General features: G+C 42.8%; 1 protein-coding gene across 16 annotated transcripts in view; it reads left to right on the top strand.

Moving 5' to 3' along the window:
• BRSK2 (BR serine/threonine kinase 2) overlaps positions 1-14937 on the top strand; it is a 302070-nt gene that overhangs the window by 185011 nt on the left and 102122 nt on the right. For all 16 annotated transcript variants that reach the window (XM_021403472.1, XM_021403470.1, XM_021403461.1 and 13 more), the window contains one exon: positions 12644-12729. In XM_021403472.1, the coding sequence (XP_021259147.1) occupies positions 12644-12729 (86 nt within the window). The remainder of the gene's footprint in view (positions 1-12643; positions 12730-14937) is intronic.

Here is a 14937-nt window from a genome sequence, read left to right as displayed (position 1 = left end):
GGAATAAGACTTTGATCAAGGGGGCGGAAATTGCCTCCACTCTCCTTAACAGTTAAGTAGAACTCTGCAGAGAAGAGGCCTGGCCTCTGAAAATCACCCTGTCACCTACTATTTCATCCCTTCCAGCTGAATTGTACCCAGCTATAATTTTAGGACCCTTGAAAAGAAAAAGGACTTCTCTGTGTCACTGTGCTCCTCTGGCAAACAAAACGTGAGGTGGGTTTGTGGCAAACTTCCACAGAGCTTTCCTGTGCACCCTGCAAGACTGCCTTGCAGAAGCCCTTAGTTCACAGAGGAAATAAATGAAAGAGCACTACCATGCAGTCCCATGGAGTTTAGCAACAAGCCACAGAAGGCAAATCCTTTACCTGGAGTGCACATTTCCTACTTAGAGAAGGGGCTATGAATAGGGATTATTGCTGCATCAGTGCAGGGATCAGCTTAAGGATAGGACACAGTACACAAATTTCTGAGCCATATGTAAATTTGTATTACACAGCGATGTGATACTGTATAATCCTTGCCTACAGTATCAACCTTCCTGCCAGTATTTCCTTACATGTTGTTGCCATGTGACAGATGGCAGCAGAGGGGCAGTCCGACAAAATGGCGTCTGATATGGAAGAATGGATGAAGCAGAAGTATGGAACTGAACTGCTCCATGCAGAAAAAAATTTGCATTCATTGACACTTGATGAACATTTCTGGAGACCAAACAGTGGATGTGAGCACAGTGAGGCTGTGGGTGGCGCATTTCAGCAGTGATGACAGCGACAGTCATCACCTCCACAGATTTTTTTGCGAGCGCAACATGCAGACTTTTGTTCATAACTTACAAAAATGCAGAGCTAATGGTGGTGACTGTTGAAGAAGTAATGCTTTGTAGGTGAGAATTTGCTCTATCAAAGAGTATTGTGTTCTGTGTATGTGTTGTAGCTTCCATGGGCATAAATAGGAGACATTACTTTTGGAGTCGCCTGCGTATAATAATGTGATGATCAGCTACCCCTAAACATCTTGAAGTTTTGCATACCATCTTGCTTGATTCCCTGTGGTGCAAGGGCAGCATCTCTGCCTGACTTCTTACGTCTTTGTAAGTCAGGATTCAACATGTGAGCTGTGCATCACAGGCACTGTTTCCTCCTATTCAAGGTTACTGCTGGATTTCTTCAGTGTGGCACCTGCCTCAGCAGGATTTTGGTGGAGCTTTTATCTGCCCTATGTTTGCGTGGGAGGCAGCAGAAACTTTTCATGGAATTGAAGGCTTTCTCCATTGGAAGGAAGGGAGCTAATTATGTCTCCTCTAAAGAGAAGTAATTGGTTTTCTTTTCTGTTGAGAGAGGATGACGTGTACATCATGCCCTGCCTTTTCGTTCCAAAGCAGTGTTGTGATTGTATTGCTGAGTCTCGGAAAACTCCCTAATTCACAGGTTGATTTTTGCGTGTTCCAAACATCTGGGAACAAGGTTCAGCTGACTGATGAATGTGAACTCTGGTAGAAAATGCTGCAAAATTGGAGGGGTAGATGGGTAGATCTAGCCCAGCTGACCATTTTATATATTGCTGCTTTCAAATTTAGCATGCTATTTTCCTAGTAAACTGTTTATAAGCATTTTTTTTACTCTGCACATGTAAGTGCTACCATAAATGTTTGGCAAGTGCAAGGGATTAAGATGTACAGGCCTAAGATGGTGTGATTTAAGTGTACTTCAATTTTCAGATTTTCTTCTGTTTTTGTAATGATTGCCCTGCTGCTTTATGGAATTGCTACAGAAAGCATATCCAGCCATGCCTGTTCTCTTCAGAGAATTAAACTCATTTACTTATCATTTGGACTTTCCTGTAGCTTCCTATATGCAATTGTTTTGTCGTCAGTACTTCCTTTAGAGATGTGTTACCTCTTGACATAACAAAGTATTGAAGCTAAGTATCTTTCAACTGTGTATTAGATGTGTTGTGTAGTGCAGACATGAAGGAATAGGAAAAGCCTCAGGTAAGAAATTACACTCCAAAATAACCATTCGGAAGGTGCAGGACCCACAAAATCTTTAGAAATAAGGAAAACACCACCTTTCTCAAGTTTAAAATACATTCATTTATTTGGTCTCCATGCAATAATGCTGTGTTGGTGGGTGCATCTGCATTGCAGCATACGTAGTATGCTGTATATATAGTCATAAAAATGTGGTTGACTCAGGTAATTCAAGGGAGAAATTTTCTACACTGCATACTGTCACTGTGTGGAAAAGAACATCTATTTTAGCTTGGGGAATGATTCGGCTCAGGCTAAAGAGCTGAAGAGTTCTGTGTTATGACCCAGAAAGACTCGGAAATACTGCAGGGTGGTATAAACGGAGTTTGGACAGTAGTGTTCTAGATGCAACTTCATAAATAGTGAGGCAGGCCTTAGATTGCAGGAGCCACCTCTAGGGCCAAAGAACTATAAGATGGAATTTGCCTTTCTTGCTGCCTAACTCTGGTCTCATTTCATAGGATGAGTACCACAGACTTTGAGATAAAGATATAGGCCAAAGCTAAGTGCTCCTAAAAGTCCAAGCAGACTGAATAATGCATTGGGAAGTATAATAAAGATGTGGAAAAAGTTTGTTTGACTCCAGAGAATATGCTTGAAAACTTTAGAAGTCTTTCCTGTTGTTTTTCTCTCATACTGTCTTGCTATTTTTAATCATCGGTAAGTATCTAATTCTGTCAAAATAGGAAGGATGGCATTCTGTTTTCTGAAGGCAACAGTCTTTGATAATTTCTTTTTTTGTGAAAGACAACTTCCTGAAGAGCAAAGCTGGGGGACTGAAAGGCATGCATATGTCATACTCAGCTTGGCCTCAGCAAAACTCAAGGGAACATACTAGAACTGTCTCTGGAAAGCAGTTGTTTCTGAGATGTGTCACCAAGAATGTGGGAAAGTTAAAGTACTTTGAGATGCCCACCTAGTCCTTTCCCACAAGCATGGCACTGTGGCTGGACAGCTATCAGCTACCTCCCAAGTCAGGCTCTGAGATTTTTCATCAAGATTTTTTGATTCCAGTCTAGCTTGTGTCTATTTGTAAGCCTTAGATGTAGTCTGGATGTGGGGTATGCCTTCTGAGGTTTCTGAATTCATTTGAGAAACAGGAAGGGATTTATACCTAGCCGAGCTTTGCCACATTCAGTAAACATCTAAGATATGAATACTTGTCTTTTATTGCTGTCTGATTTTGAGAGTTTTGTGGGTTTTGGTGGACTGGGGAGAAGGGTGAGAGAGGAGTGCTCATTCTGTTACTTCATGCTCGCCAGAGTTAGTTTGATTGGACCATGGTGTAAGGATGTGCCCAGAGCTGCCTGAGCTCTCCTTTCTCAAGAAGGTTTGGAGAATGTGGAGAAGGAATGACTTTGCTTATCCTCATTGCCTGTTCAGTGATGCCTGAGATCATCTCTTCACAGTGTTGTTTGTAAATCTCCCTTGCCAAGAGGTTTCTTGATCCTGATAGTGATGTTGATCGGTTGCAAGATGTCATCAGCACCTCCAGCAATAAGGGGCTGATGTGTGATGGGAAGAATATGAGAAGAGCAGAGATAAAATAGCTGAGAAACAAAATGTTCCTTCATTGCTGTCTTTGATCTCTTAACTCCCAGCTGTGAGGGATCCTGGATGCTGATGGTAGCAATTGACTAATTTTCTGCAGCTTCTGTTGCTTGTACAAAACAGAGGAAGACACTGTCTTCACTGAGGGGAGTACAAAGTCTTGCTGTAATTTCTTCTGTTGCAGGCTGACCCTAGGGAAAGACATGGAGTGAGTACAGGCAGACTCAAGGCTGAAGCAAAATGTGCAGTTTTATTTCTCTCTCTCCTCTTTGCCTCTTGCTTTGTACTACAGCTCCCCCGACATTTGCTATCCTTTTTATAGACTGAAACCCAAGGACAACTCCCAGCCAGCATTGCTGTCTCTGCTGCTTCCTTGATGTCAAAGGAAGAAACAGAGTGGGCAGGCACCATGGAGAAAGCTGTGGCAACAGGGCTAGTATCATCTTGAAAACTTGGCTCACTTCTCGGCACTCACGGACAGTAGCTTCTGGAAGGGGAAAGCTTTGCAATATCCTTTGAACTGTCCAGCAGTAGTTCACTCCTGACCTGAGACTGGGACTGAATCCATGAAGAAAAATTTCCCATCAGAGTCACCAAAGAACTGAGGTTACCAGGGTTTGAGCCTCTCTGCTGCTGGCTAAATTCAGGCAGATAGCCGAGAGATGAAGGTATTTCAAGGTCACCGCTGATTTCCCGTGCTGTTCAGTCCTGTCTTGAAAGATATGAAAAGACATGTCTGTGCATGAGGTGGCTCTGCATTAAAAGGTTATAATCCCACATGTATATGAGTGAGCAGAGATGTTTGAAACTGAAATACTGGTTCATGTCTTTGTGGAGAGACAGTCGTTTTTTTCAGGCCTTACCGTCTACAAAAAGGGATCACATTTGTTGAGAGAAACCCATATCAAAAACGAAATATTGAAAAATCTGACCCAGGGGTTATGCATATTGAATTCCTTTTCAGTGTTATCATCCAGATTCATATTCTACATCTCTCTTACTCCAGAAAAGTGCATGGATAGGAGACTGATTGATCCTTGGGAGAGCCTCGGGTGGGATCGCTTACTATTTCTCCTTCAAGTAAATCTATGTTGAGGAAATGCAGAGAATGCATAGACAGAGACCACAGGGGAGGCAATGTCTGAACAAGTGCATTCATCAGTGCTCAGAGTGCCTATTTTATGGATAAAACAAACTAATGTCAGCATCATAAATAAGATCTTGGGATCACTATACATTAGCCAGGCTGAACATAGAAGTGGTAATGCACAGCTGGCACAGGTCAAGTTGGAGCTGCAGTTCACACTGCAGTGTGCTACAGACTGCTGCAAACCCACCGGAGAAGAAGGCAGGGAGGCCAGTAGTTGCTTGACCTCCCTGAATACGCAGCCACTGGCTCCCTAGCTTGGCAGAAGGTCAGCTCTTGTTTCCTCTGTCTGCCACTGCCAGGCTGCCCCTCAAGGCTCCCTCTTTATTGCAAAGCAAAGTGCAAACATTAACTTTGTGGGTCTACATTGCCCTGGCCTTGTTGCAGTTCCTGGATGAAGTCCATGCTGCTGTTTGTCCGGGATTGTGTACTTCAACAGCATTTTCAGAAAATGAACCAAAGGGGAGAGCAGTGGGTTCTTCAGTCTCTTCTTCCTTTGCTGTCAGCTGTGCGGGGCTGTAGGAGGTGGAGAATCCCTTTAGATACCTACTATTTGCATCTCCATGAGTTTTTTAACTCAGCTGAGATGAGACCTTAACATACAAGTACATACAAATACCCAGCCAAGTGGCACACTAAAATGAAAAGCAGAGGGATACAGTAGAATAACAAAAATTATATGTTTTCCACTCTTTGAAGTGGTTGATGTCATTATGGTTTTCATGGAACAGCACAGAGCAGCAATAGAGTCTAGCTTTCTGCCTCTGCTCTGTGCAAAGCTCCAGCTACTCTGCCCTCTCTTGGAGCATTTGTTATTTGCCTTGTTTCTTTGAGATGGCCATTAAGGATTTAGAGAAGGAAACAGCATCTATCCTATTGATTACTTCAGGAAGAGTGTTAGGGAGAAAGTGTAAAGGACGTTTGTGTAAGACAATGCCGAAGAGATAAACAGGGCCAGTATGACTAATGGAGAAAGCAAGGAATAGAGAGAATGAGGCTATCTGAGACATGTAGGAAATGGTGGAGTTTATCCTTTGAAGTTTTTCCAAAAGTGTCCTTTTAAATTTCTCTTCCTACTGCTGATGGAGTCCCTGAAGGATCCAGTCCGTGGTGCTGCCGGCATCTCTGCTCTGTCTCATTGCCTTTCCTGGATACTCTTCATGCTCCTGGGAGCCCCTCTGTCTTATCACATGCCTCAACCGATGCTTTCAGGAGCTCTGCACTGTATTTTTGGCAGGGCATTATGCTGTGCTGTGCTATACCAACTCTTGTGCTCGCCCATATTCCCTTAATGGGATTCAGCAACTTCTGCCCCCTCCACCATCTCTGGCTCAGACATTCCAGGATTGTCTTTGGTGCTGCCATACTGAACCTGTAAGGTCTCTATTCCTCCCTCTCAGTTCTGTGTTCGGAGCTCTGCACTTGTATTATCTGAGGTTGAACTATGCATACCCCTCGATTTTGCAGCTTGTTTCTCCTCTGAGTGTAGTGGTTGTTTTCCCATAGCTGAGCGTAGTTCCCCCCAGGGCATTTGAACAGCAGTACATTCTTCTTGGGGAAGATGGATTATGAACTGCACCATGCTCTTAGGCTGCTCTTGTGTTCTGTAATGTATATGTCTCGAAAAGAGCCAAAAGAAAGAAATGATTGTTCATGAGACCTGTGTCACAAGTGTAAGTTTTTTGGTCCTTCAGGAGAAGAGCTTCAGGGGAGTACTGCCTCCAGCACTGCTTGTGGGGACCAAGCTCTAGTTTGAGGTGGGCACTACAGAGTTAGGGTGGCAAGAGCAACTTTGGAGCAGCAGCTGTCACTCTTCAGAAAGGCTTGGCTGTGGCTGCTGATTTGGAGTAATGGGTTTCTCATGATGAACTGCGCTGTACGTGAGTTGTTTTGGTTTTTTCCCAGATGAAAAAAACAGCTGTGCAAGCATTCTGCTTTGGGTGAAAGCAAGCACAGCGCACATCAAAGTTGAAAATCAAGATAAGGGAGGGAGGGGAAAGGCAGGTAAAATATCAGGTCCTTTCCGCTGCAGAGAGGCTGCTGGTTTGTGTTCTGTCCCTGTGCTGCTTGGTGCTGGCAGCTGGGATGAGACGCTCACCAAGGTGACGGGAGGCACAGGGAGGCTCTTTGCCTTGTGGTGTAAAGGGGCTGATTCTGCTGGCTGCTGGCAGAGCCTTGCACGTCACTCACTTACTAGCTGTGTACCACTGGGCAGCAGATAATCTCAAGTGCTGAATGAATAAATCCACTCCTTGTCAGCTCCCATCAGTGTCCTTTGCATGAAACCCTGATGCTTCTTAAAGAAGCATACGCTGCAGATAAGTCTAATGGCCGTATGTACTCGGTAGCCTATGGCAGAGTGCTGAGAAATGCTGCAGGTGTTAACTGCTGAGTTAAATCATGAGGATCTTGGGAGGGATTTTCTATGATTAGATAACCACCAGGCTCCAAACCCCTGGAGGGTTTGGATCTTGTAATCAACAGGCCAGGCCAGGTGTCCTCGCCTGTTGTGGAGGTACGGTGAAGCCAGCAGAAGGGACATGGTGAAAATTCTCACCATGACACTTCAACCGGTTTCATACTCTCAGACGTTACGCCAAATTTTGAAATTCACTGCAGCTCTTGCAATGCAATTTTGAAGAGACTATGGAAAAATACTTGTTTCAATAAAGACAAGTAGAAACTGACATTCTATTATAACAGCAGTTTGTGGAAAATGAGTTTCCCTACCGAAGATTCATGGTATAAAAGTTTGCACATGCAAATTTTAACATCAAATATGCAACTCACTTGCTTCTAACACATACCTATTTTCATTTTCATTTATGAGGAAATAACTTTGAGAAGCACACATGCAAACAAAAATTGTGATAGAATGAGTCCATAATAGAGCTTTCAATAAAATGAAGAATTGCTCAGCGTTCCAGTAATTTTGTCTGTTTGTTGTATTTTGCACAGCATTGTCTAGCTGCCTGATTCTATGTATATCTAAATCTAGTTTCCCCTCCTCATTTACCCACTTTTTATAGAATCTTCTCATAATTACTACTACTTAGCAGAAAACCTGAATTCACGTTAAAGCATTTAATTAGTCAAAATTGTGTAATAGAAGATTTCTTCCAGATACCGCTTAATGATCATTAGAAGGTCTGATTCAAAGCCCACTTAAGTCAATTGATGTCTTTTGTTGACTTCAATACACTTTGAATCTGGCTCACTATATTCAGAAATTTGAAGCTAATGGCTAGAATAGCAGCAGGAAGTACTCTCTTGTAGGTAGCCAACTTTTGTGGTTCTCCATCTGCTTCTATAATGGCCTGCTGAAGAACTTTTGGATAAATGTAATGAAAGGCCACTTTCACTAAGTGAAATATCAATTAAATTCAGAGCTGCAGAGGAAGATCTTGTAATGTTTCATCATTTAAAAACTGTTCTTTTTCTGCTTCTACCCTGTTTATGTTTCCATTGAAAGTAAAGATGCAAGTAATCCAATGTGATATTGCTTACATTATGGTAATGATTTAAGTTTGCTTGGAAGAATGATATCCCCACAGCAGTGACCTCACAGGGCATGCTAGGTTTACAGTTACTTATATGAAACTATTTCTGTTTTAATGCTGTTCTTTTCTAATCTCAAGAATAGCCTTTTTGTAAAAATTCAGTTATTATGGAAAAGTAAGAAAAGTTAACTTAGATGGTCGTCACCAAAGCCAGTCATTGGTTATAACTTTTAACTTTCAGACCCACGCAGGCTCCATGGTAGCAAAAGTAGTAAGATCCCAAGGTCTGTTCATGGAATATGAACTGGTATGGCAAAAATGCAGACTTTCCAGAGAACTGGAAAAGATTAGTTTCTTACTCTCTGGTACTTTTTTTGGTTTGCCCATTAGGAAAAATACACAACAAATGCACTGCCTGCTTTCTTGCTCCTCACCAGCCAGAACACCTATTTGAATGTGGGTACAAGAAGAAAGGAACCTTTCTTCATCACTGAGACGTATGTGATGAAGATGACACATACGACTCCCTCCACCTGCTCTCTCTGCCTTGTAGGTGAATTTGCACCCCGTTTGTCTGTGGTTTGGAAGGTGAGGGAGGAGAGCACTTGTCAGCAGTGGAAACTGTGCTGATGAGATGGGTTTAAACGAGAGAGATTCCTCTGGGAGAGAAGGAGGGTGAAGTAGAGGCAGCAGAGAGGAAGTGGAGCTTTGCAGTATTCCTCTAAGGGTCGTGTTGCCCTCATGTTGCTCTTTGTCATTAGCTGAATCACTGGAGCATCCTGTCAAATCAGCCTCCTACAAAGATTTTTAAAGCCTCTAATTGGCACCTGCATGGTTACAAGTTAGCAGTGTGTCTCTATTTGCCCTGCGCAGCCTTTCACTGCTTTTCCCCTTAGCTCCAAGGCACTGGAGTGCTGCACAGTCAATAACCTGCTCTGGTATGAGGCAGCCCAGGCTATTTCTGGGATCCCATCACGTGCCCTGGTGTCTGTGTGATGTTGAGGGCTCCACTTTTTTCCCTTCTTTTTTAACTACTATGCAAATGTTTCTCCATGAATACTGTTTATCACAGACTCTGAGCCTCCCCAGACAGGCTATTCAGAGTTTGGCCTGCTTTCTGATAATTGCTTCTGCATTAAAGCAAACACCCCTGCAGGGTTTCTATGCTCTCCCGTCCTTGCCAGTTCAGAACCGGACAGCACTGTGCGGCCTGAAAGCACAGGAGTGTGCAAAAAAAGGCATGCCAATAGCTGCAAGAGCTGTAGGGAAGAAGGCAAAGCTGCCTGCTTTTTAAGGCCTCATCTACTTTGTAGAAAGGTAATACTTCTTTGGTGCCAGATCCTCCATCAGTAACGTTGCTTTTGAGATCTACAGTCTGTATTCAGCACTTAACAATTTCTGGCTTCTCTGTGAGGATGGGAACCAGGAGAGCCACCCTATGACAACAGCTGCAGTAGTCACCTTGAGAAGGTGGTCCACTGCTGTTTTTTGGGAACTCTTGTATTTCTTTGAAAGAGAGAAGAGATGTGGCACTACTATCAGATTTTTGAGGATGATCTTAGTCAGTTTGGTTGTTCAGAGACCTGGGAGTCTCTTGCTGTTGAAGTAATACAGCCACCAGTGTCTTGTCAATGGGCCCAGACAGTCAGAAGTACAAACACTTTTCCTTCATAAAGCTCCTTCTCACTGAAGGCTTGTACAGGGTCCCACTTCGAAGAGTAGGTTGGTTTTGTCCCTGTTTGACAGCTAGAAAAAAAGTAGTAGGCTGGAAAGCAGGCTGTGGCCTGCACTGGAGAGGTGCAGCACATAACTGAATACGTTGCAAGGCAGTGCTGCCATAGGCACATCAAGCTGGATGTTTTCTGCATGCCTGAGCTTGAAGTCAAGACCTCTGAAACTGTATTTCCTCTGGGGATCTAGTTTCCAGGAAGTTAAAAATATGTGCAGGACGTTGCACGCTCAAACACTTATAGTGATGAAAGTAAAGTAACTTGGATTATTTCCTTTTAATAGCTTTCTAGCCTAAGTATGTAGGTAGTAAGTGGATATTTGCTTTCTTGCCTGATTTTCTGTTACTGAACACAGGCCATGCAGTGCTGTAACTGAATCCCCTTCTCTGAGCAGTACTCATAAATCACTTCCTTATCTCTTGCTTTAGGACAGTAACCAAGCAGGACCCTGCTGAGATGCTGCCATCCATCACTCACTTGGTCTGAACATGCGTTGCCAAAGCACCCACCAAGAGGTTTTTCAGAAGTGAATCTCCAATACAGTCATTTAGTCCATCTACAGGGAATTTCATTGTACGCAGGCAGGAAACTCACAGGATGGAGAATGGGGTTGAATGGCCGCTGCCGTAGCTAGTGCAGTGGGTGTGTTCCCCAGGAAGTATCTGGTCTCGTTCATCCAAAGGGAATTGTGCTGTGGGAGCTTCAGCTTCTGAGCAGTTATGGTGCATGATGCTAATGTCTGAATCTGGTCACTATTGGAGAATTGTGATGGGAGTGGGTGCTTTTTCTGTTTTGTTTTTCCTCATCCTTGAAGCAAATCCAACTTCAGCAAGCTCTCTGCAAATATCAGTGCGTATCCCATAGGGGTAAAAGAGTAACAAGTTTTTTTGAAGAGGAGAGAAAAATTACATAAACTAGCTCTCCTGCCATTCTTTTCAGTGGAGTAGCTGTTCAGTTGAGATCTACCCAGTTCTCGTTTCCTGTTTGTATAAGTGGCTTTCATCTGAGTGCTGGTCATGAGCCAGTTATGCCTGCAGAGCTGTCAACATCAAGTACTATGTATCACTGAATTCATATTATTTCTGGAAATGCTGCGTACTTATATGTTTACATGCTGATACACGTACACAATTCCAGTAGAGCCTTCTGCTACACTTTTTCCCCACTTCCTTGTAGTAGCTGTTTCCAGAGATCACAAGTGTGGAAGTAGGTTTCTCTTTTGAGTCTGCAGTGTGCCTTCGAAAGAATAAGAGTGACACATGAAAAAAACACCCTTTCCTCCATCCTGATACATGAGGAAGGCCAAGTGTGAGGCTTTTGTGTGGTAGTATCGAGGAAGAGAGATCTGAGGTGATAGCCAAGGTGCTGGGAGATCCTCTTCCTCTTTTTGTTGCTGGAAAACTAGCATTTTCTAATTTCCTGCTGAGTATCTTACTAGCACTCAAGGAAAGTTGTCTGTGTTCAGGTTTAGTAGAGGATGATATCTCAGGAAATTAAATGACTTCAAGAACTAAGGCTATTCTGGAACAAGTTCCTAATTATTTGTCTGAGCCCTGCTGAGGAGGTGTTCAAGGATACTTTTGTAGTTTGTTGATAGCAACTTTAAGACAATCATTTATTTGAAGAACAGAAAGAAAAAAGCACTACCTAGTTGTTCTTGTGTTCTTCTTTAGGGCATTTTCTTGGCCTTGTGGATTCCTGGAAATTCCTGTGTTGCTTAGATTACATGCTGTTGCAGAGTTTATTTCAGTTATCTACAGTCTCCACAGTGCTACATTAACTCCCTTCAAGTTAGCCTAGGTCAAATCAGAGCAGTCACAGTGTCTTTGAGCAGCACTGAGCAATTTTGCTAGCAGCTGAGGAGCTGCACTGACTTCATCTCTAATGAATACCCTTAGTAAATTCAAGTTAGAACCATGCTGCAGTCATGATAGGAATTTTGGGTAAGAACAAGACTTGTGCTAATTACAGAGACTTAGTCACAACTTATTAACTCAGTGTTAAAGACACGCTCTTAGAAGTAGCTGTGCTCGGGCAGATTGGGTATTGAGAGAAAACAAGGTCTTACGCTTAAGGCTCTGAACAGCAAAGCGCCAGTAATCGGGTTTAATTTCTTGTTGTACCTTGTACTTCTTATGTCACCTCTTTTCTTTCTTTCTCTTTCTGTGCCTCAGTTCTGTGGCTCTAAAATAACAATACTTTTCTGCCCTTCATCTCCCCTACATAATTGCCAGTTCTTCAGGATGGGAATTTTCTCATATTAATGGAGCATGCAATGCATAGTGCAGTGTGGCCACTCATGCATATGAGAGGTCAGGAGAGCCCTCTTTGCCATGTTGGAGCTTCCGTACTTTGAGAATGTGTCATGGCTTTGGGTAGTGAGGCAGCAGTAGCTTCAAATGCTCCTATAGCTCCTGACACTGACTGATAGATCTGGGACTCTTCTTTCAACTTTGAAATGTTGCCAATTTTCTGCCCTGCAGGGCACGGGGAGTGCTGAGACCTAATCATTTTTAAAAAATTATTATTTGAGTGCTAAATATAATATATTGTTGAAGAATCCTATGCATATGAGGAGGAGTAGGAAATGGGTAAGTGGGAAGAAAATGTTATGATATGTGATGCATTCTAATATCTAGCTTCTAACCTTCTGTATTTCTTTTTGTTGTTTTTTTTTTTCCAGGTGGAGCGGGAAATAGCCATCCTGAAGTTGATAGAGCATCCCCATGTTTTAAAGCTGCATGACGTTTACGAAAATAAAAAATATTTGTAGGTATTTCTGGCTTTTGCCAGAGAAAGGGGAAGGGAAGGAGGAAGGATGGGAGGGAAAGGAGGGTTTCTGTAACATGGTGGCATTTCCAAAAGAGCAGAGCATGATGTATTTTCACTCTTAACTGGTGTCCATATCTGATACTTAGATGAGGAAGAAACAGTCCTTATTTTATTGGCTTTTCTCATCTTCTTCCCTGTACTTTGCTTATACCATTCTACTTAAAATGGATGAGAGAGAACAAGTCAATGTTTTCTATCAAACAGCAAGAGGGAGGGGAAGATTTCTACCTGTATGATCTGGAAACATTTACAATCAAAACTATGACAGGCTGTTAAGTGAATAATTTGGATATCCTCCCTTGCCTATTAGTTTTCACTGAATCTCTTGATGCTTGCCAGCAATATTTTAAATATACTATCAACAACAATTTTTGTTTTTAAAGGCTACTGAAATATCCTCATGGTTTTGCAGCGACAGTTAACTAGCAAAGCCTTCTTTTTTCAGATCATTACAGTGCCAGGCAGGGATGCTGCCCACAGACAGAGTCATTTTAGCTTGACACGGCGCTAGATACGTTGAATTTGTTGTCAAACAAACAGGCCACATTAATCTTAGCACAACAGGCAAAAAAATCAATGCTCTCCAAACGGAAAAGGGCAAACCAGTAGGAAACTCAATGTTATTTTCATCATTTTAGCAGGTTATTGCAAGTAGAAGAGAGTGTTAAAAAGAATTAAACAATTTTTAAAAACCAGCATCCTTCAGTGACCTCTCCACAATGTCACAATACAAGAAGGGAATAACTGTTTACCCAAAGAAAGTGTTCTGAATGGAAGTAACATTCCCTCATGGATTTTTCAGCCAGCCTTGTTACTGGAGCAATGAATTCCTTTTCTAGGAAGTGAGGCTTCTGTGCCAAAAGGTTCGCTTAGTGGAGCAGTCAGTAATTTGTTTTGGATTCCCCATCCTCCTATGGGGCAGAACCTGCCATTGGCAGTGAAGTGGGGTTGCCAGAGTGCACTTGTGCAGGCACGTGGTGTAGGCTGGCTCAGATGCTCTCTGAGCTGCATATTGAGTGCTCTGTTCTCAGTGGTATAAGTGGTCGCGGCTCCATTAAGCCTGGTTTGCCCCAGATGAAAACAGAGGCCCTGATCTGATGCAGTCTGCTCAGTGTGCAGGAGAAGGTTAGCACACATGAGACTTTACAGGCAGGATGTTCTCCTTTAATCCTGAAAAGGAAGGATTGGTGCCATCTGTAAGAGTACATACCACTTTCTTCTGTTTTAAGAGAGGTTAAAATCAGGCCCCCAGCTTTCTTTTGGTTAAAGAGGAGGAATATTCTTGTTTATTTGAATGTTTCATAATTTAGATGTACATGCACACAAAAACATGGACACTAGCATAAACCCAGCTTGCAGCTGATGTGTTCCAGGTAGGTGCAGTATACTTGGTGAAAACAATGTAGGAATGGTGCTGAAAACAAGGTAGGAATATGTGAAGGACAAAGACTTGAGGTGAAGAGATGGATTATTGAGGTGCTGAATACCTTCTTACTCTGAATACCTGTGAAGGCAACAGCTGAGCTAAGTAATCCTTCTTTCCTCCCAAAAGGCTTCGGGTGTATTTTGCTCCAAGCCAAGTATATCTAGTGCTCAGAGCAGTGGGAATAGTCTTACACAAAGACTTCCAAAAAATGACTGTATTTCTTGGTAGATACGCTATCTTCCTGCTGAAAATCACCTTGTAAAGGGAAGCATCCCATATCTTTGACCTGTATCTGGAGTTCCTGGCTTCTAGGTATGTTGGGCTCCAAAGCAGGCTTTGCCAGTCACACAAAATTCTCTTTGTGCCCTAGCTCCTGGCTCTGTAAGACTGAGCTGTCTGCCTCTACCCACGAAAGCACTGAATCCCTCTGCTGAAAGACACTGACTCCATGAAACTGCCTATGACTCCTAATTGTAATTCATTTTTTATTAGTCACTATTTTAAAGAAAAGACATAATGCAGAGCTGCAGCCAAGCCTTCCCGTCTAAAATTAGAAACAGCCATAGCCTTGGATAAATCTAAGAAGTGGAAAAGAGTGCCTGTGTTAGGGTGAGATGTGTGTGGGATGAAAAATGAGGATGCAAGTACATTCCTAAATAAGACACAATGACCTCTGGTTCTCACCAGCATCAAAAGAGGGATTGCTCTCTGGTTGTGGC

Source organism: Numida meleagris, chromosome 6 (assembly GCF_002078875.1).
Source record: "Numida meleagris isolate 19003 breed g44 Domestic line chromosome 6, NumMel1.0, whole genome shotgun sequence".
NCBI lineage: Eukaryota > Metazoa > Chordata > Aves > Galliformes > Numididae > Numida > Numida meleagris.
The sequence above is the reverse complement of the archived record's forward strand: the minus strand, read 5'-3'. Positions and strand labels throughout refer to the sequence as shown.